The sequence below is a fragment of the Ranitomeya variabilis genome, chromosome 6 (assembly GCF_051348905.1).
Source record: "Ranitomeya variabilis isolate aRanVar5 chromosome 6, aRanVar5.hap1, whole genome shotgun sequence".
In the NCBI taxonomy this organism is placed as follows: domain Eukaryota; kingdom Metazoa; phylum Chordata; class Amphibia; order Anura; family Dendrobatidae; genus Ranitomeya; species Ranitomeya variabilis.
In genome coordinates, this window is record NC_135237.1 from 382,541,292 (window position 1) to 382,563,537 (window position 22,246).

The following is a 22,246-nucleotide window of genomic DNA, read 5'->3' on the forward strand; positions in this document are numbered from 1 at the left end:
TAAATACCTAACGACTGCCAGCTATAGGCTGGGAACATTTCTGTAGTGCAAGTGCTGCCCTTTTAAGAAAGGGGAGCACAAGCATGCCCTAAGCTAATTGTCGGGAGATTCAGGCAAGCCCTGAAACCAGGAAGCCGAAACAAGAGATGCGACTAAGCGGCAGTGACTATGAGCATGTCGGCATCCCTGCTGGGTGGAGGGAAAGGAACCATGAAGGGATGCCGGTGTTACATTTTGCTTGTAGGCGCTTATATGTATTAAAAGGAATAAAGTACAATGGAACTATTTTCATGATTTACATGTCATTTAATTACCTTAAAGTGAACCTGCCAGAAGGATATTGCTAAGTAAATTACAGACACTGTCAGGTTGGCAGTGTTATACTGATTAAAATTATATCTGTGGTAAAGAAATCCATCTTGCAGTTCTTGTGTAATCGGTGTTAGAAGTTTTCAGTTAATGATGTGCCCATGCTCCGGGGCGGGCCTGTAGGCAGAGTCTTATCTTCTTGCTTCAAGCCAAAGAAACCAAGGAAAGACCTGCCCACAAGCCCACCCAGAAGCACAAACAGTCTGTCTCTATGATGAGTATAGCGCTACAGCAGCATTGTATCCCACAGAAATTCCAGCAGTGCACCCCCACTCTTCACCCTGTAATAGTTACTTTACCTAGTATTAATACGCGAATATAGAAGGCTTTCCTTTTCCCAAAAAAGTCACAACACTGCCACCCATAACCTAGTAGAAGAACATAAAGGCATTTAATATTTAATAGCCACTCTCTGATCCCTCTGACCAGCATGAGCACATTTTGATTGGTTCTACCAGGAAGTTGAGTCACATGTCCTTCATTTATATGTCTACAGTGCCAAATAGGATATCCAGTCATGTTCAAAACTAGTCTAATTTGTCAATTAGGGCCTAGGAAAGTTGAACAATGACCCATGTAATAGCAAGTGCTATTGTCACTTGGAAACAAATTTAAAGAGAATCTGTCAACCAGGTTTTGCTGCCCCATCTGACAGCAGCATAAAGTAAACTTCAAAGGGTCCCAACTCTATAAAGTAAATGGAGACACTTAAGTGTCTTTATTTTTCCAGCAGAAATTTAACAGGTTGCATTCCACATTACAAGATTCATTCCTATCAGTTTTTTATCAAGGACAATCTGTGTCACAGTGCATATATAGATAGAGCACTATGCCAGAAGGTGTATAAGGAAGCAATGAAAACAACAATAATCCTGACCTCTCTAACTCCATTTGCTGAAATGCAGCATCAAAACTGCAAAGAACAGTCCACCATTCTTCAATGTTGCTTGCAGACCATCATTATTGCACCATTCTCCAGCAAATGTTAAAAACAAATATTTAACATTTAGATTAAATCAGTACAATAAATTAATTTGCCATCTTTTTCCACACCTGTTCCAATGTTTTTGTGCATACAGTAGTTGAGTGACTTGGTATCGTTTTCATGTCAATAGTATGGATACTTGGCAGCAATGCTTCTATAAAGACAACTTTTGACCAGAATTCTCAGAACGGTGGATGGTTGTAGCTGGATCCAACTAGTTGCTGCCAGTTTAGAGCTGATGGCACTGCTAGATATCTTCCTATTTCGAAAAGAAGTAAATAGGATGTGTCTTTCATCTTCTGCATAAAGTTTCCTTGGCCTACCACTGCATCTTTGGTCTTCAACATTCTCAGCATTGAGGACACCCAGAAATGGACAAACAGAGGCCAATGCTTATGCATCATGTAACGCTGCTTTCACACATCAGGTTTTTCGCCGCATGCCGGTTCCGGCGTCGCGCCGCAGCATCGGATCCGGCTTATTTTGTAAAAACCGGATGAGATGGATCCATTTTTTAGCCGGATCAGGTGTCCGGATCTGGCGAGAAACCGGATCAGTCTCATCCGGTTGTCATCCGTTTCGTCCGGTTTTCCATCCGGTTTTTGATGGATCCGGTTTCTAAAAACGCCCCCTGAAAGGCTAAAAATGTGATTGGCCCACTGATAACTATATATACAGTGTTCCTACAGCCCATCTGTGACAGGTTTGAGAGGAGCAAGATGGACGGCATTATTGCGAAGATTCTGCAGAACAACGTGGATTTCATCGTGGAAGCGAATCGATTGAAAGCAATTGTTCTTGAGAAGGAGCGAGAGAGAAAGCGCGTCATGCGTCTGCGCCGTTTGTGGATCCACCCCATCACGGCACAGAGAATGACGCGGGGAGTCTTTTCTACTATATACATGGAGCTATGAGGAGACCCTGACAAGTTTTTCAGCTATATGCGGATGAAAGCTGAGAACTTTGATGTATTGGTGGAGCGGGTTGAACATCTAATAAGGAGTGATACCTATTGCAGATTCTCCATTACACCTGCTGAGCGTCTGATGGTCACTCTTCGGTAAGCATTCTTTTTGGATCTACTCTTGTAGCGTACTTTCATTGATTGATATTTTGAATTTGCAGTAATTTCTGCCTTGCTTTTGTTCACAGATTCCTAGCAACTGGAGAATCCCTGTCTTCACTACATTTTCAGTTCAGACTGGGAATTTCAACCATATCTAGAATAGTGAGGCACACTTGCCGTGCTGTGTGGGACTCTCTGCACGACGAATTCATTCCACATCCCACAATGCAGACATGGTTGGAAGTTGCTGACAGATTCCAGGAAGTGTGTCAGTTTCCCAATTGCTTGGGCGTGGTGGATGGGAAACATATCCGTATCGTGAAACCGGCTGGTTCTGGATCTCAGTTTTTCAACTATAAAAAGTACTTTTCCATCGTGCTGATGGCCATCGCCGATGCGGATTACAAATTTGTTGCGGTGGATATTGGGGTGTATAGCCGCTCTAATGATTCTCAAGTTTTCAAACTGTCTTCTATGGGGCGGCATTTGTATGGACAAACCTTTCAATTCCCCCCCCTAGACCACTGCCTCAAACCTCTGAGCCACCAATGCTTTTTGTTTGTGTTGGGGATGAAGCTTTTCAGCTTTCAGAACATCTTTTGAAACCCTACTCCAGCCGTGGTTTAAACAATACTAAAAGAATTTTCAACTACCGACTCACACGTGCACGGAGAATGGTGGAGTGTGCGTTTGGGATCTTAACCGCCAAATGGAGAGTTCTCCTGACATCCATTAACTTGAAGACAGACACTGTGGATGAGGTAGTGAAAGCGTGTGTTGTCGTACACAATTATGTTATATCCAAGGAACAGCTTTCCATTGAGGACCACTCTGCAGAAACCACCTTGGCTGATTATAGCAACCAAACGTATAGAAGTTCTGCCACTGTTTCCAGAATACGGGATCACTTTGCAGAATATTTTATTTCACCCGAAGGAAGAATACACTGGCAGGATGAGAGAGATTAAACACTTTACCTAGTAATAACTGTCCTTTACCCATGTTGTGTACCTGTTTGTTTTTACCTTTTACCCAAGATGTGTACCTGTTTGGTTTTACCTTTTACCCAAGTTGTGCATCTGTTTGGGTTGTACCCAAAGTATTTTACCTCTGACCAATAAACCTTGTTTAACCAAAGTGTGTTAATCTATACCTTATAAAGAATAAATTCAAGGTAGCTGTAAACAACAAAGTTTTATTAAAAAAAACATTTTTTTAAATATCAAAACCAAACTTATATTTTGAGACAAAAATTTTTTTTTCCAGCATACAAAACAAACTACAGATTGGAATAAGTCGGGATGGAGATAGTGCTGGAGGGGCTGTCGGATAGGGACACTTTGACAGTGGGAGTGTGGAGAGAGGAATGTGTTGGTGGTGGGGAAGGATCAATAGGTAGTGGTGAAGGAGTGGAGAAGGCAACTGAGCGGGTGGACAAGAAAGTGGGATTGGGGTTAGAAATTTGGTAGGATGGAGGGGTGTAGGTGATGTTTTGGGAGGATTGGGAGGCAGAAGCAGTGATGGGTGAAGAGGGTTGGGAAGGAGGTGATAGAGGCTGTTGGAAGTGGGCAGGGAGAGGAGGCGAGAATGAAGTAGATGCTAAATGGTATGGGTCGGGATCATCATATTGGTGGGAAGGGGCACGGGTGGGAGGCTGGTAGTGTGGATGGTGGGAAGGGGCACGGGCGGGAGGCTGGTACTGTGGCTGGTGGGAAGGGGCACGGGCGGGAGGCTGGTAGTGTGGCTGGTGGGAAGGGGCATGGGAACGCTGGAAGTGTTGTGGCTGTTGGGACGGGGCACGGGCACGATGTGGGTGATGGTGAGGTTGGTGGGATGGGGCACGGACAGTTTGGTGGTACGGGTCAGGAGGATGGAAGTGGCTGTAGTGATGGACAGTGGAGGAAGGGGGGGGCAGTTGCAGCATGGGTGGCAAGACTCTCTGCTCTTGAGGCAATGAGCGCTAGAGTAGACTGGCAGGATTCCATTATTTGCATCTGCTGAGAAGCAGATAGCGTCTCCATTTGCTCAAGTACCGACTGGAAAAAAGAGTTGTTCGGTGACTGTCTTGCCTCTGAACGCATCGTTAACAGAAGTGTATGCATCTCGAGTATACTTTTATTTATTAAATTAAAACCTGCAGCCATTTGCTCGGACAAAACTTTCAGACAGTTCTGGAATGATGCGTTCAGGTGTAAGAACTCGGGCGCATAACTCTGTACCTGACCCCTCTGCCGAAGGCGCCCCGATGCTACAGGTGTACTAGAGGTGGCTGCAGCAGAGGGGTGGGGTACAGGAAACGATATATCCTCACCAGCAGATACATGCAATGGAACCGGCCAGGATGCTCCAGCGCTCGTGGATGGGACAGAGGGATCCGATGAGTGGGAAGGTGCAGAGTGGGAAGGTGCAGATTGGGAAGGTGCAGAGGGTTCCTCACTGTCAAAGTGTCCCTCGGTGGCAGCCTCCTGAGGGATCGCCGCAGAAGGGTTCAACTGTGCTGCAGGCTCCCGAGTGCTCCCGACGGTGCTGTGGAACAAAAGAGAAAAACAAACAATTAATATACTGTCATAGCATGGCCCTGGCTGAAAGAGCAAAAGAGGTTTAGACATGTTAAACATTTGTGAGTGCATGTGGTGGGTAATATTTACCTTCGTGTCACCATCGTTGACCTGAGGAACGACAGGGCTTGGGCACACTTGTATTTGCTCCTGCGTCCTCCAGATCCACTCGGGGCCCGCATCTCTTTGTTGAACTCCTTCTTAAAGCGATCCCTGATCGACCGCCACCTTTTCACAATCCTCTCACCTGTTAAAAAAGGAGAAACAGAACTTGATTAGAAACAATACTTAGAATGCATCAACAAAAGTGAACTGTGGATACTTACGTTCTTGATTCTGGGCCTGAACATCAAGGTCCTCCCATCTCGCTATAAGTTCTTGGCAGATTTGCTCCCAGATTCGACGGGTCACTGAGATATCAGCATGGCGGTGGTCACCCATGTTCCACAGCGGCTCCCTGTCTCGGACAAGATCGATGAGGAGGTCAATATCAAGGCCGACCTCCTCACCGTCAGAATCAGGAGCACGCTGTGAAACCTGTTATAATAAAGGGAAAAATAAATTAACACAAAATTGTAAGCATAGAAAACCTCCAAAAAAAAAAAAAAAAAAAAAAGCTTACACGACGACGGCCGCCACGACTCTCACGACGACGACCCTGGGAGCCACTGGAAGGACCTCTCGATTGAGCACCAGAATCCGAACTCTAGAAGAAAAATAACATAAAAATTATGTGCTTGTAGGTAGCCTTTCTATGTGTTGTGTGCAATGTGATATCTATAATGATAACTTTTTTATGTGTTGTGTGATGTCTGAATGTATCAGTTTGTATGTGTTGTGTTCTATCTGTAAGTATCTTGTGTTATGTGTTGTGTGTAGTGTTAGGTTGTGGTTCCGCAATACATGAAAGAAACATACCAATTGTGATTCCTCTCCAAGTGTTTCTCCACCCCTTCCCTCTTCTTCGGGGAGCACCTCTTGGACTATGGTAGCAGCTTTAGCAGCTTCCTACAAAGATGCAAAATGACAAAATACATTAATATATACACATACATACACAAATACACACACAGACATACATTCACACACACACATACACACACAGACATACATACACAAACAGACACACATAGACACACAGACATACATACATACACACACACACACCCACACACACACACAAACAAGACAGCGAGGGAGCGAGAGCAAAATTATGTTAAAAACATATTTACTTTAGTGCGCTGCTGACGGGGAGGAGGGCTCCCAGAAGAAGACATGTCTGCTCTGGTACGGCTTGGCTGGCTGGGCTCTGTGGCAGGAGAGCTGGCTGGGCTCTGTGGCAGGTTATAGCTGGTAGGCCTCTGTGGCAGGTTATAGCTGGCAGGCCTCTGTGGCAGGAGAGCTGGCTGGGCTCTGTGGCAGGTTATAGCTTGCAGGCCTCTGTGGCAGGTTATAGCTGGCAGGCCTCGGTGGCAGGAGAGCTGGCTGGGCTCTGTGGCAGGTTATAGCTGGCAGGCCTCTGTGGCAGGTTATAGCTGGTAGGCCTCTGTGGCAGGAGAGCTGGCTGGCCTCTGTGGCAGGAGAGCTGGCTGGGCTCTGTGGCAGGTTATAGCTGGCAGGCCTCTGTGGCAGGTTATAGCTGGCAGGCCTCTGTGGCAGGTTTGTTGCTGGCTCTGCTCTCTGGCTCCTTTGTTCTTCTGTCTTGGCAGGGTGTGTCTCTCTTGTGGTCTCTCTGGCTGGCAGTATGGCTGGAAATGAGTGAAGGCCTCAATGGCATTGCTTTATATGTGTGTCCTGGGGGCAGGCCCATAGTTTCTGAGCATGCTCAGTGTAAAAAGCCGGATCAGGCCGCCGGATCCGCCTTTTTCCGGATCCAGTGCTATCCGGCGTCCATAGACATGCATTGCAGCGAAAAGCCGGAAAGGCCGGATCCAGCCCTTCCGGCTTTTTCGCCGCAGACAAAAAACGTTACAGTAGACGTTTTTTCCAGACACCGGAATCGATTGTACGCCGGATCCGGCATCAAACCGGAAGGAACGCTGGGCCATCCGGCGCAATCCGGCGCTAATACAAGTCAATGGGGGAAAAAACGGTTCTGATTTTTCACTTTTCCGATTACAGTTTTTCTCGGAAGAGCCGGATTTAGCCTGAAACAAAAAACCTGATGTGTAAAAGCAGCCTAATACAATCAGTGAGGCGTTTGATTGGTTCCAAATGTATGCAGCTGCTCGGCAACGACCCCAAAGACACAGTCAATATTATTAAAAACTATCTTCAGAGTAAAGAAGAACAAGAAGTCCTCAAAATGATAATATTTTCCCCAGAGCACTGATCTCAATTTCAAGTTTCTCTGGCATTACATGAATAGACAGTAGGATCTACACAAGTCTACATCCACAGAAGATCTGTGGTTAGTTCTCAAAGATGTTTGGAACAACCTGTCTTCAGAGTTCTTTCTGTGTGCAAGGGTACCTAGAGGAAATTATTCTTTGATGCAAAGGGTAGTCACACAAAATATTGATTTGATTTAGATTTCTCTTTTGTCCATTCACTTTACATTTTGTTAAAAATAAATTATTAACATTTCTATTTTTTTTAAGGGGGAATGGTTATCCTTCTTGACAGTAATATTTTGGCCCTGGCATGCCAATGTAAGGAGGCTTATTCGCTGTGCAAAGCTCCTCTGGTAAATTAAATATGCATATTGACTCTCCAGAGAGGAGGAGGACTAGAACTAGCCCTCTTGTTCTCTGAAGAGGCAATTTCCATTTTTTTGAAAGCAGAAAAAATGGTTTAAAAACTGCAAATTTCCTCTTCAAATGATACAGGACAAAACTATTGAACACCTGATTAAAGAAGTGCAAAAAGCCATCGAAGGTCATGATACCAGTTGAAATCTATCAGAAATCAGAAAGAAATCATGCCCCTTAGTGAAAAATATCAGCTGGTTCAACCGATGACCTATAAAAATGGTCTCATTAACAAGCTGTCACACAAGAAACATCCATAATGTGTAAAATAAGTGAGCTGTGAAGACCACTGCAACCTTATTGTTGCAAAACAAACTGATGGCATTGGTTATAGAAGAATTTCTTAACTACTGAAGGTTCCAGTGAGCACTGTTGGGGCCATAATCCAGAAGTGGAAAGAACATAATTTCACTATAAACCAACCACAACCTGGTGCGCAAGATTTCAGACAGAGACGGGAAAATAATTATCAGAAAAGTTGTCCAAGAAGCAAAAAAATTGTCAACAGATCTACAGGAAAAGGTAGCTGAACTGTATAAAACAGAAAAGGGATACAAAAAGATATCCAAGGAACTGATAATGCTGGTCAGCAGCATTCAAACAGTGATTAACAAATGGAAAATTAGGGGCTCTGTAAAAACAAAACCACGGTCAGGAAGACCAACAAAAATGTCATCCACAACTGCCAGGAAAATTGTTCGAGATGCAAAGAAAACTCCACAAATAATATCAGCTGAAATACAGGACTCTTTGAAAGCTAGAGGGGTGGCTGTTTCAAGATGCACAATAAGGAGGCACTTGATGAAAAATAGGCTGCATGGTCGAGTCACCAGAAGAAAGCCATTACTGTGCAAATGCCACAAAGTATCACACCTACAACACACAAAACAGCATAGAGACAAGCCTCAAAACTTCTGGAGCAAGGTAATTAGGAATGATGAGACCAAAATTGAACTTTTTGGCCACAACCATAAACGTTACATTTGGAGAGAGGTCAACAAGGCCTATGATGAAAGGAACACCATTCCTACTGTAAAGCACGGAGGTGGATCGCTGATGTTTTGGGGATGTGTGAGCTACAAAGGCACAGGAAACTTGGTCAAAGTTGAAGGAAAGATGAATGCAACACGTTATCAGTAAATACTGGAGGCAAATGTGCACTCATCAGCCCGGAAGCTGCGCATGGGACATAGTTGGACATTCCAACATGGCAATGATCCAAAACACAAGGCCAAGTCGACCTGTCATTGGCTACAGCAGAACAAAGTGAACTGGAGTGGCCATCCCAGTCTCCTGACCTCAATATCACTGAGCCACTCTGGGGAGATCTCAAGTGCACAGTTCATGTTAGACAGCCCAGGAATTTACAGAAACTGGAGGCTTTTTGTCAAGAAGAGTAGGCAGCTTTACCATCTGAGAAAATAAAGAACCTCATCCACAACTGCCACAAAAGACTTCAAGCTGTCATTGATGTTAGAAGGGGCAATACACGGTATTAAGAAATGGGGTATGTGAACAATTGATCAGGGTCATTTGGATGTTTTGGGTTGTCATTATGATTTTAAAATAGAAACATAATAGCCTGACAATAAATGGCTTCCCCCCTACCACTAACCATGAGTAAAGAAAAAGTTTTGGTGTTATCATTCATATTCTCTGAAAAAAAGATCAACAAAGCAAAAATTCTGCCAGGGTATGTAAACTTTTGAGCACAACTGTATTACCCCCAAAACACCATACAAACAGTGACGTTTTGAGGTGGGAACAAAATGGTGTGGGGCTGTTTTTCAGCATATGGCAATGGCAAACTTCATATGATTGAAGGAAGGATGAATGGGCAAATGTATTGAGACATTCTTGATACAATTCTGCTTCCATCTACCAGAATGGTGAAGATAGAAAAAGTGTGGACATTTCAAACACAGCCAAGGAATCTCTTGCTTCAAAGAAAGAAAATAAAGCTGCTAGAATGGCCCAGCCAATCACTTGATCTGAATCCAAATGTATGAAATAAACTAAAGCTCAGAGTTCATAGAAGGAGCCCTCGTGCCTTCTTCCGGCCTCGAAGGCACGAGGCCGAAACGCGGCGTTGGGGTGGGTGGCATCACGGTCCCGCAGGTATTATCTTCTTTATTGTTACTTTTTTGCATCTCTACATGTCCTCTTTTGGATATAGTCACTCCTTATTGGTGCCCCTCATTATTGGCATTTGTCCAAACATATTGGGATATACCGTATGTATGTTTACCTTATTTGGGTGCACATGATTTAGGCTTATTGATGCTCTTGTACTGTGGTTTGCCTGCTGGTTCCTGTGGTGCCACCTTTATGGTGTGTTCCCTGTCATCTATCCTGTGTTTTTTCTGTGTTTTTATATGTCTACATTCTTGTATTTAATAAAGTTGTTACCATATTTTACTTTTGGTTCTCCTGGTGCTTTTTCTCTCATTGGTTCAATATACTCGGATATGGACTCTAACATTTCAGTGATTCGCTGTCTCTGGTCGTTCTTGTCCAGAACCTGCTGGGACAGATGAACTGAGTCCTAGATGTAGCCCTTCAGAAAGAAGTTGCAGGGTGTTAAATCTGTTGATCGTGTAGTAAAGAGCAACAATGGTGAATCACTGTTTCTGCCACAGCTGATCTAACATTCCCGTAAAGTTTCATTCAGTGATCGGTTAACATCCAAATTAAAATGTAATTGTGAACCATCCTGCTGATAAAAGAAGATCTGCAAAACCTAGTTCATCTGTGGCATGAACCATTCAATACGTCCAGGTAGGAGTGGTCAATAATAGTATCCTCAGGAAAAGAGAAGGGACCGTTGATTTTGCACCTAATCATTTTTTTGAGCCACAAATCCTAACATTGTGGCGATTGACCTTCCCGCTAAGGTGATAGGTAGCCTCATTGCTGAACGCCACCCTGTCAGCAAATTCATTTTCTTCCAATTGTTCCTGTAGAACAATGCAAAAGTCACATAGTTTCAGTCTGTGTTCTGGTGTCAGCTCCTGAAGGAGATGTACTATGTATGGCTTACACAGCAGACATGTTCATAAAATACGCCATACTGTGATTGGAGGCACCTATAGTTCCACACTACTCAGCCTACTCGACTTTCTAGGACTACACTAGTACACAGGTCAAATCCTGCTCTCTATCTCCGGTAAATTATTTGGGGGCCAGGACTTTTTCCACGACAAACACCCAGTGGTTTAGAATTGCAAAATGCAGGTTCTATGTGGAGGACATTTACCAAATATCTTCTGAAAGTCTCGCAGTACAATCAAAACAGACATCATTATTGCAAATTCCACATGCAAAATTTTTTCTCCTGCTTCGATATCTTTTGTGACAATATGCAGTTACTTTTCAAATTTGGCTTCTGAAAAAATCGATGGGAATACTTTTCTGCCCAATGATGACAGAAGTATTCTAGGAGTGATACATATACTTCTGTCATCATTTGGCAGAAAAGTATTCACATTGATTTTTCTGGCTAACACGGTACCACAATACAATTTGTTATTGTACATCGCTTCTGAAAAAAGAAAGCCATGTTGTGAATGGCTACTTTGGGCAACTAAGTAAGTTTTGCTTTGATTTTCAGGCACTGGCCATCTGACAATGATGTTACTTTAAATACAGGCCATAACTTTTACTCTGTCCTTTTTGAATCGCCCAGTATTAGGATCTGCAGTGTAGGCTTTAACATAATGAGCAATATAAAGTAGGGACAGAGATCCTGATTGCACCACATTGTCACAAACTAGGCTGCTTTCTACAATTTTGATCAAATACTATTTTGTATGCTGCAGCTCTGCTAGTCCTTTCAAAGAAGAGTTTATTCAATGTAGCCCTCGATAGTCAAGCGCTCTAACTACACATGCCCGCACCACTGATAGGCAGAAACGTGCCAATGTGGGACAAAGCTGTCTATCAATGGAGAGAGTAGGGTAAATCTAAGCTCACTATTGAGAAGACTAGCAGAGTTGCAGAAAAAAGTGATTTTTATCAAAACTACAGCAAGAAGCCAATAAATGCCACATCACTAGAATAAGCATCTCTATCCCTATTATATGCTTCTCTTGGAGGTGGCAAGAAAAACCTGGTGACTGATTGTTTTGTGAGACCTCCCCAGGTTATAATTTCCACATACACATGTTACCAGATCACTACAATGCTCAGTGCCATAAGGAGAACCAAGAACATTATCTGCATAAGGTCTTGCAATACACTGTAAATGCTGCTCTATAACAATGCTAGGATCTATACATTCTACAGCAATGAGGAACCTATAAAAGGTCATCTATGTGAATGGGAGTATGAACTACCAATGAGACCCACAAAAATACTGCTATGGTTTTATTCTACAGCAATGGTGGTATCCGCAGAGCAACCATAGGGGTTAATGGTAGCTTAGTAGAATTTATCCATATTGGTTAAACTGACGGTTTACATTGATTGCAGCTCTAAGACCCGACCAGAGGAGAACAAGAGTTAAAATACATAGACAATTCAGAAGAGAAGATAAGATGACCAACCTGTGTGCTGCCTCCGATGCTTAGTAAGGGCGTGACGTGTCCCACCAGCAAAGCCACAAAGGTCACACAAGAACGACTTCTCGCCTGTTGCAACAATAAACAGATGTGGGATTGTAGAGGTCACAGATCGTTAAAACATATCTATCAAGGCTTTCAGGGTTACTAATTCCTCCAATCAAATGTTTCCATGTAAATATGTCAAATGGGAATGAAATTACCACTGCGGTTTATTGACTGTGATAAAATCTGAAAAGCACCACTGAACATAATTACATACTTGTCAGACCCATAAAAATTAGCTTTATTATCAATGGAATGGTTTTGTACAACTTCATTTCTGTTAGATGCCTTCCAGATGGGGCTGCTTTATGCACTTGAACAGTTTTTATGCATATCCTGATTTTTTTCTACAATTCCCATACATCTGGCCTGTGCTTGCACACTAAATATTGTCTAAAATGTACAATACGAGTACATATTATACAATTACGTTCTGAATTTACTTACATGTTATGTTTGTCTATATTATTACATTTACTTTTTGTGTTCACAAGAAAAATAAATGAATTTTATGTCTTCTTAATCATAATGGTCTGTATATAGTGCACTAAAACAAAACTGCAAAAGAAAACAAACACAACTTGTGGTATTTATTATAACCCTACGTAGCAGGAGACAGATATTGTACAGTGTGGGTGGCTAGTCTCTAGTTTACACCACTAAAAGATAGTAACTCAAGATGACTATTCGGACTGCCAATGGATTGCAGAACAGTATGAAAAAATGTCATACTGAAAGTGAAGGCTCAATAGCTAGAAGTATGGCTACACAGTCATATTGATGCAGCACCGTCAAGTTTGTCATTTGTTATCATCGCAGTCTGAGTTTTTCCTAAGAACTCTTCTAAACTTATTGAGTTTACCTTATGACAAATTAACAATAAAGTGAGAAAAAACAAGCAGTTAAACATACAGCTCTGTGAGATACATGTGTGTGCGTGTGTGTACGTACAAACACACACACAGTAGGGGAAATAAGTATTTGATCCCTTGCTGATTGTGCACGTTTGCCCACTGACAAAGACATGAACAGTCTATAAATTTTAAGAGTAGAATCATTTTAACATTGAAAGATAGAATATCAAAAATAAAATCCAGAAAATCACATTGTACAAATTATATAAATTTATTTGTGTTTTGCAGTGAGAAATAAGTATTTCACCCCTGTGGCAAACAAGACTTAATACTTGGTGGCAAAACATGATGAGGTTTGTGCACTTTCCAGGAGGCGTTTTGGTCCACTCTTCTTTGCAGATCATCTTTAAATCATTAAAATTTTGAGGCTGTCGCTTGGCAACTCAGAGCTTCTACTCCCTCCATAAGTTTTCTATGGGATTAAGGTCCGGAGACTAGCTAGGCCACTTCATGACCTTAATGTGCTTCTTTTTGAGAAACTCCTTTGTTGCCTTGGCTGTATGTTTTGGGTCATTGTCTTGCTGGAAGATCCAGCCATGACCCATTTTTAATGTCCCGGCGGAAGGAAGGAGGTTGTCACTCAGGATTTTTTATGGTACATGGCTCCATCCATTCTCCCATTGATACGGTGAAGGAGTCCTGTGCCCTTAGCAGGGAAACACCCTCAAACATACTGTTTCCACCTCCATGCTTGACAGTGGGGATGGTGTTAAGTCATAAGCAGCATTTCTCTTCCTCCAAATACGGCAAGTTGAGTTCATGCCAAAGAGATAATTTTTTGTCTCATCTGACCACAGCACCTTCTACTAATCACTCACAGAATCATCCAGATGTTGATTGGCTAACTTAAGACGGGCCTGCACATGTGCCTTCTTAAGCAGGTGTATCTTATGGGCACTGCAGGATTTTAAACCTTTACGGCGTAATGTGTTACCAATGGTTTTCTTGGTTACTGTGGTCCCAGCTGCCTTGAGATCATTAACAAGTTCCCCCAATTAGTTTTAGGCTGATCTCTCACCTTCCTCATGATCAAGATACTCCACAAGGTGAGATTTTGCATGGTGCCCCAAATCGATGTCGAGCCTGTCATGGTTGTGAACAGGGTTCCTTTCCTGTCCTCACAGGAATTGAATGTTTGTCATTTCCCTCTCCACTCACCGTCAATATTTGTTGGGGGCTATCTTCCTTTGGGGGTTTCTCTGAGGCGAGATAGCTTTCCGTTTCCATCTTCAGGGGTAGCTACTTCTTAGGCTGTGCAGAGGCGTCTAGGCAGAGTTAGGTACGCTCCACGGCTATTTCTAGTGTTGGTGTTAGGAGTAGGGATTGCGGTCAGTAAAGTTACCACCTCCTCAGAGCTAGTACTACTTTTATTTTGCCCACTAGGTCATTTCAGTGCTGCTCCGTATTCACTAGGTCATATCAGTGATTACTGTCTGTGGAGCTGCTACCTCCTCTAAGCGAGTCCATGATCGGTTTTACCCAACAGGTCATCTCAGTACCGCTCCGTACCCACCAGGTCATAACACTCTCAGTGTCTCACTGTTTGGCACTTCGTTGACCTCCTTGCTTGAATTCAGCATGTTTAGACTACTCTCCGATTTCGCCGGTCACTGCCACTAGTCGGCATCTGGCTCCACCTCCAGCCCCTCCCCTGGTGGTCACATGTTTCAGGTCCTGCGCTCACCGCAGTGCTCCCCTCTCACCCCCTGTCCTTCTGTATGTCGTGCACAGACCCCTGTCGTAAGTTTGCAGCAGGGTTCTTGATATTATCAGTGACCTGAACATTTAAACGGGGTTTTGCACTTTCTTTTCCTCTTTCTGAGCAAGTGAATAGCCTCACTCAAATTATGCAAAAACTATCTGTGGAGCAGAGAACCCTGGCTCAGTCACACCAACAGTTTGAGAGGGAAGATGATGATGCCGTGCAGGGTTCTTTTTCTTCTGGGGCTCGGGATGAGGGTGCCACAGATGTTTCCTTAGTTTCATCTGAACCACCTGTTAAGTTACCCGACACCTTTTCTGGGGACAAAAAATTATTCAGGGTGTTCAAAGAGGGGTGTATATTGTTTTTCTCTCTGTGTCCGCGTGCCTCTGGGAATGAAAGTCAGTGGGTGGGAATTATTATTTCTTTATTAAGGGGGGCTCCACAGGCTTGGGCTTTTTCTCTCTCTTCCTCCGCTCCGGAACGTATGTCTGTGGATCTGTTTTTGAGGCTCTTGGGCATATTTAAGATGAGCCTGATAGAGTGCGTCTGTCTGATTACATGGTGATGAGTGTGAGACAGGGGAAGAACTCAGCGGAATAATTTTGTTCTGAGTTCAGACGCTGGGCAGCTGACATATCCTGGAATGATGCCGCCTTGAGGGTTGTTCCGCAGAGGCCTGTCCAACCGTTTGCAGGCGCACTGGCGTTGCATCCTCCCCCGGATACCCTGGAGGACGCCATGACCCAGGATGTCCGTATGGACCGTAGGCTCCATGCCAGAGGGGTGATGCAGTAGGAAACCCTTTTATACTCCAGCTCAGGGGACACCTCTTCAGAACCTAAGGAGGTGGGAGCTAAGTCGGTCAAAGAGAGAGAGAGAGAGAGGAGACACCATAGCGATAACCAGCTGTGCTTCTACTGTGGAGCCCCGGGACACTGGAAAAACTACTGTCCTCCTTGTCCTCATCTAAGATGTCGGAAAACGCCCAAGTCTGGGTAATGATCAAGGAGGTTGCCCAGACTCCCAGGTACAATTTTCCTCATTTGCTAAAATCCCTCTCCAGGTGGAGTTGGAGGTTGGTGGTGGTCCCGTTTTGACTACCACTTTTGTTGACTGTGGATCTACCATCAATTTAATTGACTCTCATATTCTGACTCTATATAAGATAGGGACAGTTAGGATTGAGTCTCCAGTCAAGATGGTGGCCATTGACTCCTCTCACTCAAGAGGTAATCTGTTTTGTGTCTGAGGTCTTCTCATTAAGAGTGGGCCCTGCTCATGTGGCAAACATAAGCTGTTTTGTCTTGAATAATTTCCCTGTTGGTTTGGTATTAGGTATGCCTTGCCTTCAACGCCATAACCCTGTTATTGATTGGGTAACTGGGGAAATTGTTCAATGGGGGTCAAATTGTACCAGTGTGTGTTGCAATTCTGTACCAATGTCCACCTCGTTAAATTATGTATCTGTGTCGTCTGTCAGTCTGGAGGGTATTCCGGAGTACCTAAAGGAGCTTGAAGGCATTTTCTCCGAACGCGAGGCTGAGGCGCTTCCACCATATAGACCTTTCGATTGTGCCATTGACTTAGTTCCTGGGGCTAAACTTCTCAATGCTTGTTTGTTTAATCTGTCTGGGCCCGAGCACCAAGCCATGAAGGAATATACTGCAGAAAGTCTCCACAAAGGGCATATTCATCCATCTGTCTTGCCTGCAGCCACTGGATTCTTTTTGTTTAAACAAAAAAAAAAGATGGTGTTTTGCGTCTGTGCCTCGACTTTTGGGAACTTAACAAGAATACCGTGAGAAACACATATCCACTACCCCTCATTCCAGATTTGTGTACCCAACTTTCGGGGGCCAAATGGTTTTTCAAACTTGATTTACGGGGGTCCTATAACCTTATAAGGGTTCATGAAGGGGATGAGTGGAAAATGGCGTTTCTCACATCTGAAGCACTGTTTGAGAACCTGGTCATGCCTTTTGGTCTGACTAACGCTCCTGCTGTCTTTCAAAATGTTATTAATGTCGTTTTTTCTGATCTGATTGGGCACTTTGTGGTCATTTATCTCGATGACATTTTAGTGTACTCCCCTGATAGTCAAACCCACTTGAACCATCTGTGAATGGTTCTTCTGAGACTTATAGAAAACCATTTGTATGCTAAGTAGGAGAAGTGTCCGTTCTTTGTTCAGGAATTGTCTTTCTTGGGTTTGATTGTCTCTTGAGAGGGATTTCGAATGGATCTGAAAAAAGTTCAGGCTATTACGGATTGGGTTCAACCTCATGATTTCAAGGGTTAGCAACGCTTTCTGGGCTTCACAAATTACTATCGTAAGTTCATTAAGGGCTTTTCGCAGATGGTTAAGCCCCTGACTGATCTCACACTCAAGGGGGCTTATGTTAAGAATTGGTCTACGTCAGCAAAAAACTTATTTTCTGACTTTAAAAAAGTGTTTTATTTCTGACCCAGTGTTGATCCAGCCAGACCAGTCTACCAGTCTAGACCTTTTATCGTGGAGGTCGACACTTCTGAAGTGGGAGTAGGGGCAGTGTTGTCTCAGGGTCCTACTACGCTGACCAACTTCAAGCCTTGTGCCTTATTTTCCAGAAAGTTCTCTTCTGCAGAGAGAAATTACGATGTGGGAAATAGAGAGCTTCTGGCAGGCAAGTTGGCCTTTGAAGAATAGAGGCATTTTTTGGAGGGGGCTGTTCATCCTGCCACCGTGATCACCGATCACAAAAATTTAGCCTATATCGAGTCTGCCAAGAGGTTGACCCCCAAGGCAGGACCGGTGGTCGCTTCCCCCCCCCCCCCCCCGGTTTCAATTTTCCACAACCTTCCGTCCAGGGTCTAAGAATGTTAAGGCAAATGCATTATCCCGAGGCTTTGATCTGGCGACTCCACCTGAACCCACATCCTCCATTCTTCAACCTGGGGTAATGGTGGCTGAAATCTCGTCTGATTTGGAGAGAAAGATTTTTGAGACCCAGGCTCTGGCTCCCAGTAATAAACCGGTAAGTAAATTGTTTGCACAACAATCCTTCCATCTTAGACTCCTGTGGGAGTTTCATGAGTCTGCATTGAGTGCTCATCCTGGGATGTCGGCCACCCGGGAGGCAGTTGTTAGGATTTTCTGGTGGCTCTCTTTTGTTGCAGATGTTAAAAGGTTTGTGTCTGCGTGTGGGGTTTGTGCCCATTCTAAAAATTCTCATTATCGGCCGGCCGGGGAATTGGTGCCTTTGCCATTTCCGGATAGACCATGGACACATTTGTCCATGGATTTTATCACTCAGAAACAGAGGATGAAGTTCACTGGGGTCAAGAGACGATTGAGGGAACTGGGAGTGCAATATTTTATGCTATTCCCCGCAAAGTTGAGAGTGGTGGCTTTTGATAAAACCCACTTTTTCCTGCCACCAGAGGACGCTACCCAGTGGATTGATACTAATGCTAAAAAACTTAAGGAAAAAGGCGATTGACATTTCGTGGGGATCCAGATGGGAGTTATTTCTCTGTCGCTGGAGGAGGGATCTGCGTTTAATAGCACACTGGCTAAAGGGTTTAACAACTGTTGAGGGCTGAACAGAGCCATAATGAGTGATTGGCCGGAGGGGGCAGTAACGGTTAATAAGTATGGAGGAGGTGGGTTATGCGGGGTACTTCAAGTTTGTTTTGTAGTTTCTCTACATGTTTATATAAGTTGGAATGTTCTGTTGGTTTTTTTTTTTTTTTCCTTTTTAGAAGAAACAGAAAACAAAAATAGTGGGAAATTCTGTTCGTCACGGCAGCGGGAGGCGACTGGAGTGGGCAAAGCAAGGGAGAGTGTTCGCAATGGGTGGTGGAGCCCCACTCTTGATAAGAGGCAGAATGTGTAGTATTGGGTGGGTTAGGGGGGCAAGTTGGGGGTTGGCGGGGGGGTGGGAGGGATTAGACAGCTCAAACTTGGAAATGAGGATACTAAGAAGAATGATGAGCCACATGATGGGGGGGCCGCATTAAAATATTGAGTTGGAATGTGAGAGGCCTTGCGGATAAGACCCGACGGGCGGCGAGTCTGCAGTATGTTCGAGAGCAGAGAGTCTCAATGATATGTCTGCTGGAAACGCATTTGGTGGGGGAAAAGGTGGATGTATTAAATAGGCACTAGATACAGAGGGCATATCATTCTACCTTCTCTACGTACTCTAGGGGTGTGTCGGTGTTGGTACCCGTGGGAGTGCAGTATGATGGTACAGGTGGATGTGGATGGTCAGTATGTGGTGGTGCAATGTACAATAAATGGAGTGTTGATGTGTATTATTATTATTATTATTATTATTTATTGTTATAGCGCCATTTATTCCATGGCACTTTACATGTGAGGAGGGGTATACATAATAAAAACAAGTACAATAATCTTAAACAATACAAGTCATAACTGGTACAGGAGGAGAGAGGACCCTGCCACGAAGGCTCACAATCTACAAGGAATGGGTGAGAATACAGTAGGTGAGGATAGAGCTGGTCATGCAGCGGTTTGGTCGATCGGTAGTTACTGCAGGTTGTAGGCTTGTCGGAAGAGGTGGGTCTTCAGGCTCTTTTTGAAGGTTTCGATGGTAGGCGAGAGTCTGATGTGTTGTGGTAGAGGGTTCCAGAGTAGGGGTGATATGCGAGAGAAATCTTGTATATGATTGTGGGAAGAGGAGATAAGAGGGGAGTAGAGGAGATCTTGTGAGGATCGGAGGTTGCGTGTAGGTAAGTACCGGGAGACGAGATCACATATGTATGGAGGAGACAGGTTGTGGATGGCTTTGTACGTCATGGTTAGGGTTTTGTACTGGAGTCTCTGGGCATTGGGGAGCCAGTAAAGGGATTGACAGAGGGGAGAGGACGGGGAATAGCGGGGGGACAGGTGGATTAGTTGGGCAGCAGAGTTTAGAATAGATTGGAGGGGTGCGAGAGTGTTAGAGGGGAGGCCACAGAGCAGGAGGTTGCAGTAGTCAAGGTGAGAGATGATGAGGGCATGGACTAGGGTTTTTGCAGATTCTTGGTTGAGGAATGTACGGATGCGTGAAATATTTTTGAGTTGAAGTCGGCAGGAAGTGGAAAGGGCTTGGATATGTGGTTTGAAGGAGAGATCAGCGTCAAGGATTACCCCGAGGCAGCGAGCTTGTGGGACTGGGGAGAGTGGGCAGCCATTTACTGTAATGAATAGGTTCGTTGGGGGGGTCGCGTGAGATGGGGGAAAGATGATGAATTCTGTTTTGTCCATGTTAAGTTTCAGAAACCTAGTGGAGAAGAAGGATGAAATAGTGGACAGACATTGAGGGATTCTGGTTAGTAGGGAGGTGATATCTGGTCCAGAGATGTAGATCTGTGTGTCATCAGCATAGAGGTGATACTGAAAGCCATGAGATTCTATGAGCTGTCCCGGGCCAAAGGTGTAAATGGAGAAGAGCAGGGGCCCTACGACTGAACCTTGTGGGACTCCGACAGATAGGGGGCGAGGTGAGGAGGTGGTGTGTGAGTGGGAGACGCTGAATGTCCGGTCTGTTAGGTATGATGATAAATCACAGGATGGTTGCCTTATCTGCACCTTATCTACACTGTGTGCAGAATTATTAGGCAAGTTGTATTTTGATCACATGATACTTTTTATACATGTTGTCCTACTCCAAGCTGTTCAGGCTTGAGAGCCAACTACCAATTAAGTAAATAAGGTGAAGTGCATCTCTGTAATGAGGAGGGGTGTTGTCTAATGACATCAAAACCCTATATAAGGTGTGCTTAATTATTAGGCAACTTCCTTTCCTTTGGCAAAATGGGTCAGAAGAGAGATTTGACGGGCTCTAAAAAGTCCCAAATTGTAAGATGTCTTGCAGAGGGATGCAGCAGTCTTGAAATTGCCAAACTTTTGAAGCGTGATCAACCAACAATCAAGCGTTTCATGGCAAATAGCCAACAGGGTTGCAAGAATAGCGGCAATATATATATTCTGCTCCCATACTCAAGTAAGAAAATTAGAGAGGTGTTGGAACGGGTGGAACGCTGGGGCCCGATATCATTTCTAATCATTGGTGATCTTAATAATATATGTGATGACTTTTGGGATAAAAATAAAAACTCCCAGAATAGGACAGTGGGACACATTACTACGTTTGGGACTTATATTCGTGAGGTAGGTATGACTGACCTATGGAGAGTTAGACATGTTGGGTAAAGGGGGTATTCATGTTACTCACCGGCTCATAATACTCTATCCAGAATTGATCTAGCACTAGGCAATCGTCTGTTGGACATGGTGGTGGGAGATGTGCGGTATTTACCTAGGACCCTCTCAGACCATAGTCCAATTGAGGTGGAGTTCCGTCTAATGGGGACACGGGCTGCAAACAGGAGAGAGTGGAAGATTCACCCTAACTGGCTGCACAGTATAGATTTAGATAAGATAAAACAGGAATTGGCAGAATTTTTTGCGCTGAATGATGGGAGTGCAGACGCTCTTACTGTATGGGAAGCCATGAAGGCGTACTTAAGAGGGCTGTTTAGAGATATTAGTAGATGTCAACGGAAGACAAGAGAGGCAGAGAAGGCAGCGATTGATGGGCTGGGCTAAGGGGAGTGGAGGATGAGATGGTAAAAATGGGTACTCCTGAAGCTGGACACAGATTAAAGGCAGCTCAAAGTAATATGGAAAAAAATTTGTTGGAAAAGGCGAAATCCAGGGAACTAGTCTGATTGCCGTATGTGGGGTCGGGAAGGAATTTTTTTCCCCATGGTGGAGCTTACTCTTACCACATGGGTTTTTTTTGCCTTCCCCTGGATCAACATGTTAGGGCATGTTAGGCTATGGGTTGAACTAGATGGACTTAAAGTCTTCCTTCAACCTTAATAACTATGTTACTATGTTACTATGAAAGGAAGAGGGAATTTCTGAAGCTGGCTTACTATCAGGAGGGTGAGACTGTCAGTCACATGCTGTCGCTGGTGGCTTCTGCCCAGAGGAGTACTTCATTTGTTCATTCTCTGATTTCTGGGAGTGGTACTAGTGTCTCTGAAAATTCAGAGATTTTGGAGGTCTTTGCGGACTTTTACGTGGACCTATATTCCTCTCGGGTAGACGAGACGGCAGGAGATACAGTGGAGTTTCTTGAGGGACTGGGGCTCTTGAGGTTGAGTGATGCAGATAGAGAGAGTTTGGAGGCTCCCATTACAGAAGAGGAACTGGGTCCGGCATTACAATCTATGGCTAATGGGAAGGCGCCTGGAGTGGATGGGTTTCCCGCTGAGATCTACAAAAATATTGGGGAGGTGCT

The 22,246-nt window shown here is 44.1% G+C and overlaps 1 protein-coding gene across 1 annotated transcript in view; it reads right to left on the reverse strand.

The window, feature by feature from the left end:
• ZNF407 (zinc finger protein 407) overlaps positions 1-22,246 on the reverse strand; it is a 764,411-nt gene that overhangs the window by 251,516 nt on the left and 490,649 nt on the right. Inside the window, exon 6 of the mRNA XM_077270085.1 lies at positions 12,273-12,356. Within this exon, the coding sequence (XP_077126200.1) occupies positions 12,273-12,356 (84 nt within the window). The remainder of the gene's footprint in view (positions 1-12,272; positions 12,357-22,246) is intronic.